The sequence below is a fragment of the Lethenteron reissneri genome, chromosome 61 (genome assembly GCF_015708825.2).
Source record: "Lethenteron reissneri isolate LAM-NWPU_2019-01 chromosome 61, ASM1570882v1, whole genome shotgun sequence".
NCBI classification, from domain to species: Eukaryota; Metazoa; Chordata; class Hyperoartia; order Petromyzontiformes; family Petromyzontidae; genus Lethenteron; species Lethenteron reissneri.
In genome coordinates, this window is record NC_083839.1 from 8,862,215 (window position 1) to 8,874,248 (window position 12,034).

General features: G+C 55.0%; 1 protein-coding gene across 1 annotated transcript in view; it reads right to left on the reverse strand.

The window, feature by feature from the left end:
- The window catches only part of LOC133358286 (electroneutral sodium bicarbonate exchanger 1-like), a 48,266-nt gene that overhangs the window by 3,936 nt on the left and 32,296 nt on the right, over positions 1-12,034 (reverse strand). The window contains exons 15-22 of the mRNA XM_061576523.1: positions 10,480-10,585; positions 8,537-8,698; positions 7,513-7,626; positions 6,422-6,583; positions 5,656-5,907; positions 5,034-5,102; positions 3,575-3,748; positions 868-1,008 (exon numbers count right to left, since the gene is read on the reverse strand). Of these exons, the coding sequence (XP_061432507.1) occupies positions 868-1,008; positions 3,575-3,748; positions 5,034-5,102; positions 5,656-5,907; positions 6,422-6,583; positions 7,513-7,626; positions 8,537-8,698; positions 10,480-10,585 (1,180 nt within the window). The remainder of the gene's footprint in view (positions 1-867; positions 1,009-3,574; positions 3,749-5,033; positions 5,103-5,655; positions 5,908-6,421; positions 6,584-7,512; positions 7,627-8,536; positions 8,699-10,479; positions 10,586-12,034) is intronic.

Sequence of the window (12,034 nt, forward strand, 5' to 3'; positions counted from 1 at the left end):
CCACGACCTCCTGTATACCAGGCGAGGTAGTTAATATCTCCTAGCCACCGCAGATTACCGGCGAGGGAGAGAGCGGTCCCTACCATCTACCTTGCATAACCGCGTCTCCTTCCATTCGCTCATACGCACTCTCTTGATCTACAGGAATGGCGCGAGACTTTGCCCAGCCTAGGAATTGTTCCCCCGACGTTAGGGGTGGGGGGGGGGGGGGGTACGAAGCCTTCTCGAGTGCAATCGCAATAAAGATGCCTGCCTGCCACCGGACGTCGGGAAAGCGCCAAGCGTCTCTCAATCACGAGGTCTGCACACGACGCAGCTGTTCACACTCGCCTTTCCCTAAAATAAACAAGGGGGAAAACAATATATACGTTTCTTGGCTTATTATTCATGTTCTTATCTTAACGGAATTTATATATAGCGCCTTAACCAAGACGCTTTACAAAGAATGTAAATGTTGGAGATGAGGTGAATTAACTAGATGAGAGGATGCAATGGGGGCGAATCTGTGATGATGCGTGAATTCGGTGAAAGCGAAATTGATGACCGTAAATGACGATGAATGGATTGGATCAATGGGAAATGAGTGAAACCTATTTTATTTAATACTTAACATCTCTCACGCTATTCGGTGCGCAACAGTCAACTTTATGTTGCCCGCGATTTCGATTTACTTTGCTCGGTCGGCGCTAGCCGCTGAGGTCACGCCGAGTTTCTATCTTCATCTCCGTTTGCTGCTCCGTGTCCCCCCCCCGGTATCGTTCACGTGTCTGCCGTAACGCGCACCGATGCCCCTTTTATTGAGGTGCAATGAGTGGCACACAGAATAAAGACCGACCGACCGACTGCCCGAGCGATCGATTACCGTACCTTTCCCTTCACCTCCTGGCTTTTACCGTCGGCCGCTCTGCCGCTCGTGGTGCTCTCCGGCATGAGGTCGTCGATCCAGCCGAGTTCCCGCTTGGAGAAGCAGAGCTCCATGAGCTTGCGCACGAACACCAGCGCGACCACCTGCGGCGGTGGGGGGGGGGGGTGCGGGGGGGGGGGGTACACGGCACACAGCGGTACGGGGATTGGTAGGGCGCCGTACCGCACGCGTTGCTAATTGGATGTGCGGTGTACGTATGTTGAACGTCCTTCGCACCGTACGTAGCGAACTGTGCTAATCCCTGGTTTACGCGCTTTAGTGGTACGCCCTTTTGGAATAACGTGCCGCTTTGTATTTAGATGTTTTTTGACATCGGCGAGACAAATTTCGGAGTAACGCCATCTCCATCGCGACATACGCGCCACCCTAGCCTGGCACCGCGACCCAATGCCACGGCGAGCAGCCAGTACAGCGTGATACTGGTAGGAACCTCCTGGTTCCACCAGCCCACAGAGGAGTATTGTGTCCGTCCGTCCGTTGTGCATCCAAAAATGGGAGGGGTCGGGCTAGGTGGAGAGGGGAGAGTGGGGAGGGGCTGGGTGGGGAGGGAGGGGCAGGGTGGGGAGGATAGGGTGGGGAAGGTGGGGCTGGGTGGGGAGGGGAGGGTGGGGAGGGGCTGGGTGGGGAGGGTGGGGAGGGGCTGGGTGGCGAGGGTGAGGCTGGGTGGGGGGTGGGAGGGGTGGGGCTGGGTGGGGAGGGGCTGGTCACCCCGTGATGCCCTTATAAAACTCAACGTTTAACCTACTCACGCCGGCTTGTGCCCGCCCTCACAGTAGGGCATATTTGAAAAATACACAACGCCGCCGTTGACCCTGGCCATTGACCGAGCAACCCAACGTTCCTACCAGCTCCCTCCGCAGGAATGTGTTAAGTAGTGTGCTATACTGTGCAGCATCTCGCCGCGTGTACACCGGCGCGCCTCCCTTTTGTCTACACAACGCAACTCTGCCGTGCAGTAAGTCCCCGGGTTACGGAAGACCCGACTTACGGAAATCCGACTTTACAGAATTGCTCCGATAAATCATGTCAACAAATATTTAAATGTGTGGAAATGTATGCGTTAGTTACGTAAGCGCAAAGTAGTGCAGCGCAGTGAGGTTAAGGATGAATACCGCCGAGCAAGCATTCAGGTAAATGTAAATTTTTGTAGCGTTACGTAATTCTTATTCTTGCGTAGCGTTTCGTAATTGTTTGTTTTCTATCTTTTTTCCCATGTTTCTATTGCTAGTTTCTTCATTTTAAGTTTATTTCATGAGGTATTGGCTGTATGTACTTTATTTAACACAATTAAAATTCGATTGCTTATAATCTCAGCCAACAGCGATCTGAGAAGTCTTGGCCTCGCCTAATGCACGGTGAACGAACATTCGGAAGTGACTGCTTTCTGTTAACAATTAATATAAAAATGTTTCGTGGTATTCATAAACAACTGGATACAGTATATGCTCCATTAGTTTAATTATTTTGTAGTGTTCGGGTAGATATTCGATTAAATTAAAGAATCATAGGAAGTGCAGAGCGTATGTACAGCGATATACGACACAGGGAGTGATGGAAAACGCGACGCAGTACAGAGAGAAGACGGTAGGGGAGGCACAACGATTCCCGGGGATGGGATTCTCTCGTTGATTTTTGGGGGAAATTGTTCAGTTTCCGACATACGGAAAATGCGGGTTACAGATCGTTCTCGGGAATTGTAACCCTTCCGTAACCCGGGGACTGCCTGTAGTTACAATTGTAGGGGACTAAATGGAGAAGAATCGTTACACGGAGCTACTAAAGATTTATAAAATGTTAAGAAAGCAAGCGCTGAGAGAAGTTAGAAAGAGAACAGGTGGTGAGGGATAATGAGGAACACAGGTGGCTGGATGTCTCACATCCGGAGAGGAAGGGGCACAGGTGGTGAAGGGATAATGGATGAGAGAGAGGGGACTGTCGCAAGGGAAGAGGTAGTGAAGTAATCATTAATGAGAGGGTGCTGTAGCAAAGGAACACATGTAGTGAGGGGGTAATTAATTAGAGGATGCTGTAGCGAGAGAACCACAAGTGGTTAAGAATTAAGGGCCCAGAGGGAGATACAAAAGGGGAGTGTTGCTGGTAATAGGCCTATTGATATATGCTAGGATAATTTCGGTGATTATGTCTGCGAGTGCCAGTGAAATCCCCAAACCCCCTTCTTTACCATTAGTTCTTATGGGAAAATAACATTTGACATGCGCGATTTTTAAATACGCGCGTTTTTCAGGAACGCATCAATCGCGTATGTCAAGGTGTGCCTGTATGTGTTGAACTTCTTTCACACCATACATAGCCAACCGTGCTAATCGGAGGTGCGGTGTATGTGTGTATGTAGAACTTCTTTCGGACCGTCAAGCATGACATCGTCCAGCATGACATTGGGATCTCTTGTATTTCCATTGATTGCTGTTCCATACCTCCTCATATGGGCACGCACATGTCCAGCGCAAGCCTGTTTGGGCATGACATACCTACTTCACATCACCATCACCACCATCATCATAATTTCTGCTTTGATATTTCACGCCCTCGTTCTATCACTTTGCAGCGGCGGGCCCAGTTCCCGCTATGGGGGAGGGGAGTTGGTGGTGCACCCGCCCCATCACCCCCCCACCACCCCCCCAACCTCACCATGATGGGAAAGATGACGGCGGCGGGGGAGGCCTTGACGGCCCAGAGCAGCGCGAGGCACGCGAGCTGGATGAAGGTGAAGAGGTGCACCTTGCGCAGGGGCACGTGCCGCAGGTAGGCCACGTCCGGCTGGTGCTTGGCCGGCATGCCGTACAGCTTGAGCCGCTCGAAGAACTGCACCGCCGCACGCCACGGTCACTCGAGTTCGATTCCACGCCCATAGTGCACGAAACTTTTGTGTGCGTGTGTGCGTGCGTGCGTGTGCGTGCGATGTGTGTGTGCGTGTCTGTGTGTGTGTGTGCGTGCGTGCGCGTGCGCGTGCGTGCATGCGTGCGTGCGTGTGTGTGTGCGTGCGATGTGTGTGTGCGTATGTGCGTGTGTGCGTGCGTGGTGTGTGCGTGCGTGTGTGTGTGCGTGTGTGTGTGCGTGCGTGTGTGTGTGCGTGTGTGCGATGTGTGTGTGTGCGTGCGATGTGTGTGTGCGTGCGTGTGCGATGTGTGTGTGCGTGTGTGTGCGTGTGCGTGCGTGTGTGTGCGTGTGTGTGCGTGTGTGTGCGTGCGTGCACGAAAGTGCTCCGAACCCGGCCATCCGAGTTCAATTCCCCTTTCACGGCCAACACCGGTGACAGTTATCTGAAGCGGTCCTGGGCATCCCCTAGGTCGACTCAGCCTCAAATGAGTACCTGGTGTAGTGTGTAAATATCGCCACTGGGGAGACAAAGGCGGCCGTGTGTGGGGTTGGCCACCTCTGTTATTTTTTGTGCGGTGGTGGAAACTTTCCCAACAAATATTTGTCCCAACCCCAACATCAATTCCGCATCTATTGCACTGCGTTGATTGTGTGTCGTTTTTGAAACTGAACACCTGTGCGTGCACGTGGTGGTTTTCATTTGATTTCACAGAGGCGCGCGAAGCTCACCGGCAAGTGGGAAGGGCAGCCAGAACTGGACACCGACACTCCCCCAAGCTCTGTGGTCCTATATTGGGGTGCTTGGCCAACTCCCTTAACGAGTGCCCATCCACGAGGGAGGTAACCGGAGAACCCGGAGAAACCCAGGCGAGTGAGTGAGAGGGGGGGTAACACTCGATCCCCGTATAGATGGAACACAGATGGCGACTGCCATCGTGCTCTGGCAAGCCAGTGAGGACACGCACAATCCCTCCTCAGTGAGGAGACAAAAGGCTCCCCCCCACCCACTCCCTTGCGTGCCTTGCCCACATTAATAGATGCTCGCCGACAGCACCTGGACCCGTCTTGTGCCCAGCCACGTGCGGAGGGCCAGAGGGGGTTCACGCGTGTCGTGGCGTCTCTTGCCGTGCCGTGCAGTGCCAGACCATGCTGTGGCTCTGTCATGCCGTGCTATGCCGTGCCGTGCTATGGCGTGCTGTGCCGTTCTGCGCCGTGACGTGACGATGCGGCCGTGGCGCACCGCTGTGCACCACGGGGCGAGCGGCGGTACCTGAATGCCCTGCAGGGAGGAGAGTCCCATGTACATGAAGACGCCGTAGAGCACCGGCATGGGGATGAACTGCGGCAGGGACGTTACACAAGCGCGGTGTGAGCGTCAGCGGTCAGCGAGCGTCACTCTGAGCCCAGAGGGAACCCAGTGAGACCAATCGTCCCAGGGCTTCCTCATTTGCGATTCGTCTCTCCCGCAGAATTAGAACACCGACTCCCATAATGTGTATGCCTTGAACGGTGTGCCCGTCCCCTCAGCTACAGCTCCTCCACACAGACGACGCTTCTTCACTCTCCCCCCCCCCCCCCCTACTTAACATCTGCAGCTTCGTCTCAGCCTCACCTCCCGGCCCCCATTCACACTCATCTAACCTCCCCCTCCCGCCCTTCTCCCCCATCACCGTTGGGGGAGAACGAGCCCCCCCCCCCCAACGTACCGCCCACCCGGCCCCCCACTTGTAAAGCCGGGTCGCCATCTCTCGCGTGGTGGGGCGAGGCGGACCGACGGACGCCGCTCCACCCCGCTGCGCCCCCGCTGCGCCAAAACGCTTCGCTGCGGAGAAAGCGAAAAACCTCTCCGGCGAGGGCCTTCCCTGCCGGCGCCTCCATACGGCGGCGCTCACCTTGAGCACGCTGGTCATGAAGACGGAGCAGCCCATGAGCAGGAAGATGAGCACCCCGGTGAGGCGCTGCTCGCGCACGCCCAGGAAGCACGGCTGAGCGCCGGGCGCGGCGCTCTCCGACTCGAGCTTGAGGCTGTTGACGTGCGAGATGGACAGCACCGTGGCCGCCACGAACCACGGCAGCCCCATGACGGAGCACACGGCCAGCATGACGGCCACGCACAGCAGGTCCAGGTGGTAGCCGCAGCCCTTCTGCGCACGCACCGGCAACCCGCCACCACGGCAGTCACCGCCGCAGTCACCATCGCAGTCACCACCGCACCCACCGCAGCCACCACCGCAGCCGCAGCCACCACCGCAGCTACCACTCTAGCCACCACTGCAGTCACCAGCACACCCACTGCAGCACCCACCACCGTATCTACCACCGCAACAACCACCGCAGCCACCGCAGCCACCACCACAGCCACCACCACAGCCACCACCACAGCCACCAGCGGTGATGGTCACCCGGCGAAGATTCACACACGGTGGTGATAGTAACTACTACTACTATGACTGCGAATTTTTCTCTGTAAAGCGCCCTTCATACCATGATGGGTGAGGCCAACGCACACACAGACACACACACACACAGACACACACAGGGATGCACACACACAGGGACACACAAACACACAGGGACACGCACACACAGGGACGCACACACGCGCTCGTTCACTCGGGGACTGCGGGCATTAAACCCACCCGCCATCGACGGCGGTACCTTGAGCTTGTGCTCCTTCCTGTTGATGATGACCGCCGTGATCTGCTGGTCCATGAAGATGAGGATGGTGCAGAGCAGAGCCGGGGCGATCGCCACCAGCGACGACCACCAGGGGTTGGGCCCGATGGGGTCGATGAGCCAGCCTCGGTCGTCTCGAGTCGGCTGCCGGAGTCACGGAACACACACAGGGACGCACGCACACACAGGGACACACACACACAGAGACGGACACACACACAGGGACACACACACACAGGGACGCACACACACGCACACAGGGACGCACGCACACACAGATTGCCCCCACCTCTAGGGAACGCTGTGCGTTGTCAACAGCCGGGGGACATCGTGTGCTTCCCCCTCCTTCCCGTTGTTTCAACTGCGCTCCCTTCATCCTTCTTGGAACAAAGTCGCCGCCGCGAGGGATACTCTTCGCGGGATAATCGCTGGTGGGGACGCGATTCGCACCCCCAGCCGCCCCCCAGCCACAGCCAAATAAAGTTAAAACACGGATTCCTCAAACACTGCGGAAACCTCAAATCCAAACTACATCTGATAGCGGTGCGGTGGCATGGCTGTGTGGCGGTGGTGTGGTGTGGTTGTGTGGTGTGGTGGTTTGGTCGTGTGGCTGTGTGGTTGTGTGGTGTGGTTGTATAGCGGTGTGGCTGTGTGGTGTGGTGGTTTAGTGGTGTGGCTGTGTAGATGTATAGTGGTGTGGCAGTGTGGTGGTGTGGCGGTGTGGTGGTGTGGTGGTATGGTGTGGTGGTTTGGTGGGGTGGCAGTGTGGCGGTATGGTGGTGTGGCAGTATGGTGGTGCGGTGGGGGTAGGGTGTGTCTGGTAGTGGTGTGGTGGTGTGGCAGTGTGGTGGTGTGGCTGGTAGTGGTGTGGCGGTGTTGCGGTGTGGCTGGTAGTGGTGTGGTGGTGTGGCAGTGTAGTGGTGGTGTGGTGGTGTGGCGATGTTGTGGTGTTGCGGTGTGGCTGATAGTGGTGTGGCTGTGTAGTGGTGTGGCGGTGTAGTGGTGGTGTTGCGGTGTTGCGGTGTGGCTGATAGTGGTGTGGCAGTGTGGTGGTGTTGCGGTGTGGCTGCCACCTTGAAGGCGCTGGGCACGTGGAGCTTGGCGGTGGGGATGCCCAGCATGGCGTCCACCAGCACCATGCTCACGATGGTGAGGAACACCGCAAAGTCGCTCACCACGGCACGTACCTACCCCGCCGAGACGCACGGGCACCACGCTCACCCCCACTCACCCGCACTCACCCGCACTCACTCGACACGCTCATCACCCGCATGTCACCCCCACTCAATGCGCTCCTCGTCCCCTTCCGCACACACGACACTCACCACGCGCCCCTCACCGACACTCGCCACTCTTCCCACAAAGGCCATCGTCTCCCTGGGGGTCAACAAAACAAGTGCCACTGAGTGGAGAAGTCGACAGTGGTTGTCCTATGGTTAGACTCGTCCCTGTCATAGAAACGTGGAATTTACACCACTGGCTCAGGGCTGTCAATGGGAGATGAACACCGATGCTTCACTGCTGCTGATTTGAGCAGCAAATCACTCTGGCTTTGCCAGCGTGGCCCGGGTAGGTGTCTGTGTAGGTGCCTGTGTAGGTGCCCGTGTAGGTGCCTGTGTAGGTGTCTGTGTAGATGTCTGTGGGTGTCTGTGTGGGTGTCTGTGTGGGTGTCTGTGCGGGTGCCTGTGCGGGTGCCTGTGCAGGTGTCTGTGTAGGTGTCTGTGTAGGTGTCTGTGCAGGTGTCTGTGTAGGTGTCTGTGTAGGTGCCTTTGCAGATGTCTGTGTAGGTGTCTGTGTGGGTGTCTGTGTGGGTGTCTGTGTAGGTGTCTGTGCAGGTGTCTGTGCAGGTGTCTGTGCGGGTGTCTGTGTAGGTGTCTGTGTGGGTGTCTGTGTGGGTGTCTGTGTGGGTGTCTGTGCAGGTGTCTGTGTGGGTGTCTGTGTAGGTGTCTGTATAGGTGCCCTGTGCAGGTGTCTGTGTGGGTGTCTGTGTAGGTGTCTGTGTAGGTGTCTGTGTGGGTGTCTGTGTAGGTGTCTGTGTGGGTGTCTGTGTAGGTGTCTGTGTAGGTGCCTGTGTAGGTGTCTGTGCAGGTGTCTGGCCTTGGTGGGCAGGTATCTCATGGTCTTGAAGCGCCTGAGGAAGGAGGACAAGAGCAGGGTGGAGAAGAAGAGGAGCACGGAGCAGAGCAGCACGTCCGGCACGTAGGGGCCGCCGGGGCCACACGCCGCTCCCACGAACCCCCCACCCAGGCGCAAGCATTCCTGCACGCACACACATACACACAGATACACACAGATGATACACACGCACAGAGATACACGCACTCACGCACACAGATATACACACACATACAGATGCACTCACACACACATACATTCACACACACACAGATACACTCACGCACACAGATATATACACACACACACAGATACACACACATAGATACACACAAAGATACACACACACCAAGGCCGTAGCCATGGAGTCAACATGGGGGGGACCAAATCTTCCCGGGTGTCTGGGGGTCCCAACCCAGAAAAATATATACATTTGAAAATTAATTTCCTGCCTAAAATATTTAAAAAATCACGAACACATGGGATGGACTTTTTTCTACAATAATGTCGAATAGTGTATTGTATTACATTGCTCTGTTTTTACTTTTTTTACCATTTCTTGTTTCATTGTATGTAATGACAGAGATTAGGGATTAATAAAGTACAGCCATAACCACAATCATATAAACAGAAATTTACGCATTGATTTATATGAAGACAAGTCCAGATATTGTGGCCAAGGTTTAGCAAATTGTTGTTTTTATTTACATAGCATAGCAATTTTTGCATAGCAATATATTTGGGGGGGGGGACATTTTGAGCATATTTGAATATTGGGGGGGATGTGTGTCCCCCAATATATATTATAATTACGGCCTTGACACACACAGACACACACAGATACACGCACACACACACAGATACAACTACAAAATCACCCGTATAACTTGAAGAGACCGTTGGGGCAAGTGCTGTTAGCGAGTAGCACCTATGAAGGCCGGCATGGCACACAAGGAGGTGGGTGGCCAGCACCACGCCCGACCGCCTTTGTCTCCTCAGGACTAATGTGTTAACACACCACAACAGGTACTCATTTAATGCCGAGTCAACCTAGGGGAGGCCCAGGATCGATTCCATTATTAGCTGTGAGCACATAAAAAAAATCGAATTTGGGTCACAATAGGTTCATAAAAACCCATTTGAAAACCGATTACTTCAGACTGCCTTCTTTATTGTATTAGTATCATGATTGTGATAACCTTAAGACTCTTCACCACGAGGGTCCTGCCAAGTTTTTCGCAGGAGGAGCCGATAATGCTGCGTGTGATCCCAATAGAGCCATTTGCAGGTATAAGAATATAAGAATAGGTTTTACCCTTTCTGGCAATGAAACAGGCGTTAAGATGACAAAACACCAAACTGAAACCTTTTGCAGGTAGTTATTCAGCACTGGGATGTGTTTGACCAATGCCATATATACATTGTACGTTTAATATTTCTTGTTGTTTTAAACTTGCAGGGGTGGGGAACGTCCGGCCCGCGGGCCGTATAAGGCCCACCAAATTATTTGGTGTGGCCCTGCCAAGGCAACCGCAGGCGGGACTCGAAACTCAATAAATCTCGGAGCAAACCTGGAAAAGCAGTTGCGAGTAGCAGCAACATCATCAATACCAGCTCACATCACACGCCTCGCCAAAGAGAAGCAGTTCCAGCCATCACATTAGGGGTGAGTTATTAAATGTTTGACCAAATATAACAGGATAATTTTTAAGTTGATAATTTTGTATGGCCCGCGAATGATGTTATAAATATACAAATGATCGTTGGCAGAAAAAAGGTTCCCCACCCCCCTGGTCTAAAGCTAGGAGAGGAAGCCCAACCCCCACCCCCAAAGGAAACCCATGCGGAGCGCTGGCGCTGCGCACGTTGAGTGCGGTGAAAATGGTTTGCGTGACCGTGACGGCCACGGCACGGTGCCGGCTCACGCTGACGGTGAGGTTCCCCCAGGGAATGGCGCTCCCCGTCAAGTTGTGGTGCTCCCACAGGCGCAGCGTCTCGTTGCTGGGTTCCGCGGGAGCCACGCACGCGCACCTGCAGCACGTGCCGCACGCAGCAAACATTCAGCACACGCAGCAGCGCACCTGCAGCGCACGCACTGCACAGCACACCTGCAGCACACAGCGCACCTACAGCACACCTGCAGCACACCTGCAGCGCACGCACACCACGTAGCGCATGCATTGCACAGCACACCTGCAGCACACATGCATCACACAACTCACCTACAGCACACGCAGCACACCTGCAGCACACACACCACGCAGCGCATGCATTGCAAAGAGCACCTGCGGCACACACACCGTAGAACGCACGTGCGTGCCGCGTGCACACACGGCGGGGAGCGAGGCAGGGCCGCCCCACGCTGGTCACGCGTCCTCCAACGCCGTCGTTCCGCCGCTCAGCTGGGGAGCATTGAACGGGGGCTGTGGGAACATTCTCCCCCTGCTGTCCGTGCGTAGGGGAATCGCCCAGACATGGTGCCAAACTCGAGCTGTTATTATCCGAGCCGTTGCATTACCCAAGGGTCTCCCAAAGCCGCCGAAGTTCAGTTAATGAATCCCAGTTGACACGTGTCGTGGACGGGCACTGCAAGATCCGACCGTGTCCTTCCGGTGCTCGCTGAGCTAATGACGGCACACCGGACTAGTGAGCCATCGGTGAGTCGGCACGACCATCACGCAAACTGCAGTCATCCTCGCAGCAGCAGCGGCTTTTGGCTAACCATCGGCCACCGCATCGCGCGCTTTCAGATGCACTCCTGCTTCTGTCTGGAACGCTCTTCCATTCGGTATTAAGGAAGCCACGAGAACGATGCACTTTTAAATCATGTAGATTTAAAATTCATTTCTTTACAACTGGCTTTTAATGTTTAGTTTGTTGTCTTCCCCCCGTATCTCCGATTAGCATGGCTGGCTACGTACGGCGCGAAAGAAGTTCAACATGCAGATATTGATTGTACATACAGCTGGCGGTGGAGGTGCACGGGATATCCAAGGGGCTTAGGGGAGAAAAGCACGGGGAGTGGAGCACGGTTAGGGACGGGTGAGGAGGAAGGGACGAGAGCGCTAAGAAGGTGGAGGTGGAGGAGGGCTCGGGAGAACCTTCGGGGAGGTTCGAGAACGAACACGGAGAGAGGGAGAGACAGAGAGGCTGACAAGGGGCAGCCTCGTGCAGACTTCCCTCTCTCTCACAACGAAGACAAAGATCCCCCGTGTAGCCTTAACAGACTGTTGGGGACAAGTTCTGTTCGTGAGTCGCACGGCACACGAGGGGGTAGGGGGCCAACACCACGCCCTTTGTCTCCCCAGTGGCGATGTTTACATTGCACCCAGGTACTTATTTCTGGCCGAGTCAACCTAGGGGAGGCCCAAGACCGGTTCAGATAATCGTCTCTGGTGTTGGCTGTGAGCAGGAATCAAACTCGGGTGGCCGAGTTCGTAGCGCAGCGCGCTGACCGCTACTACACTACCGCTTCACACC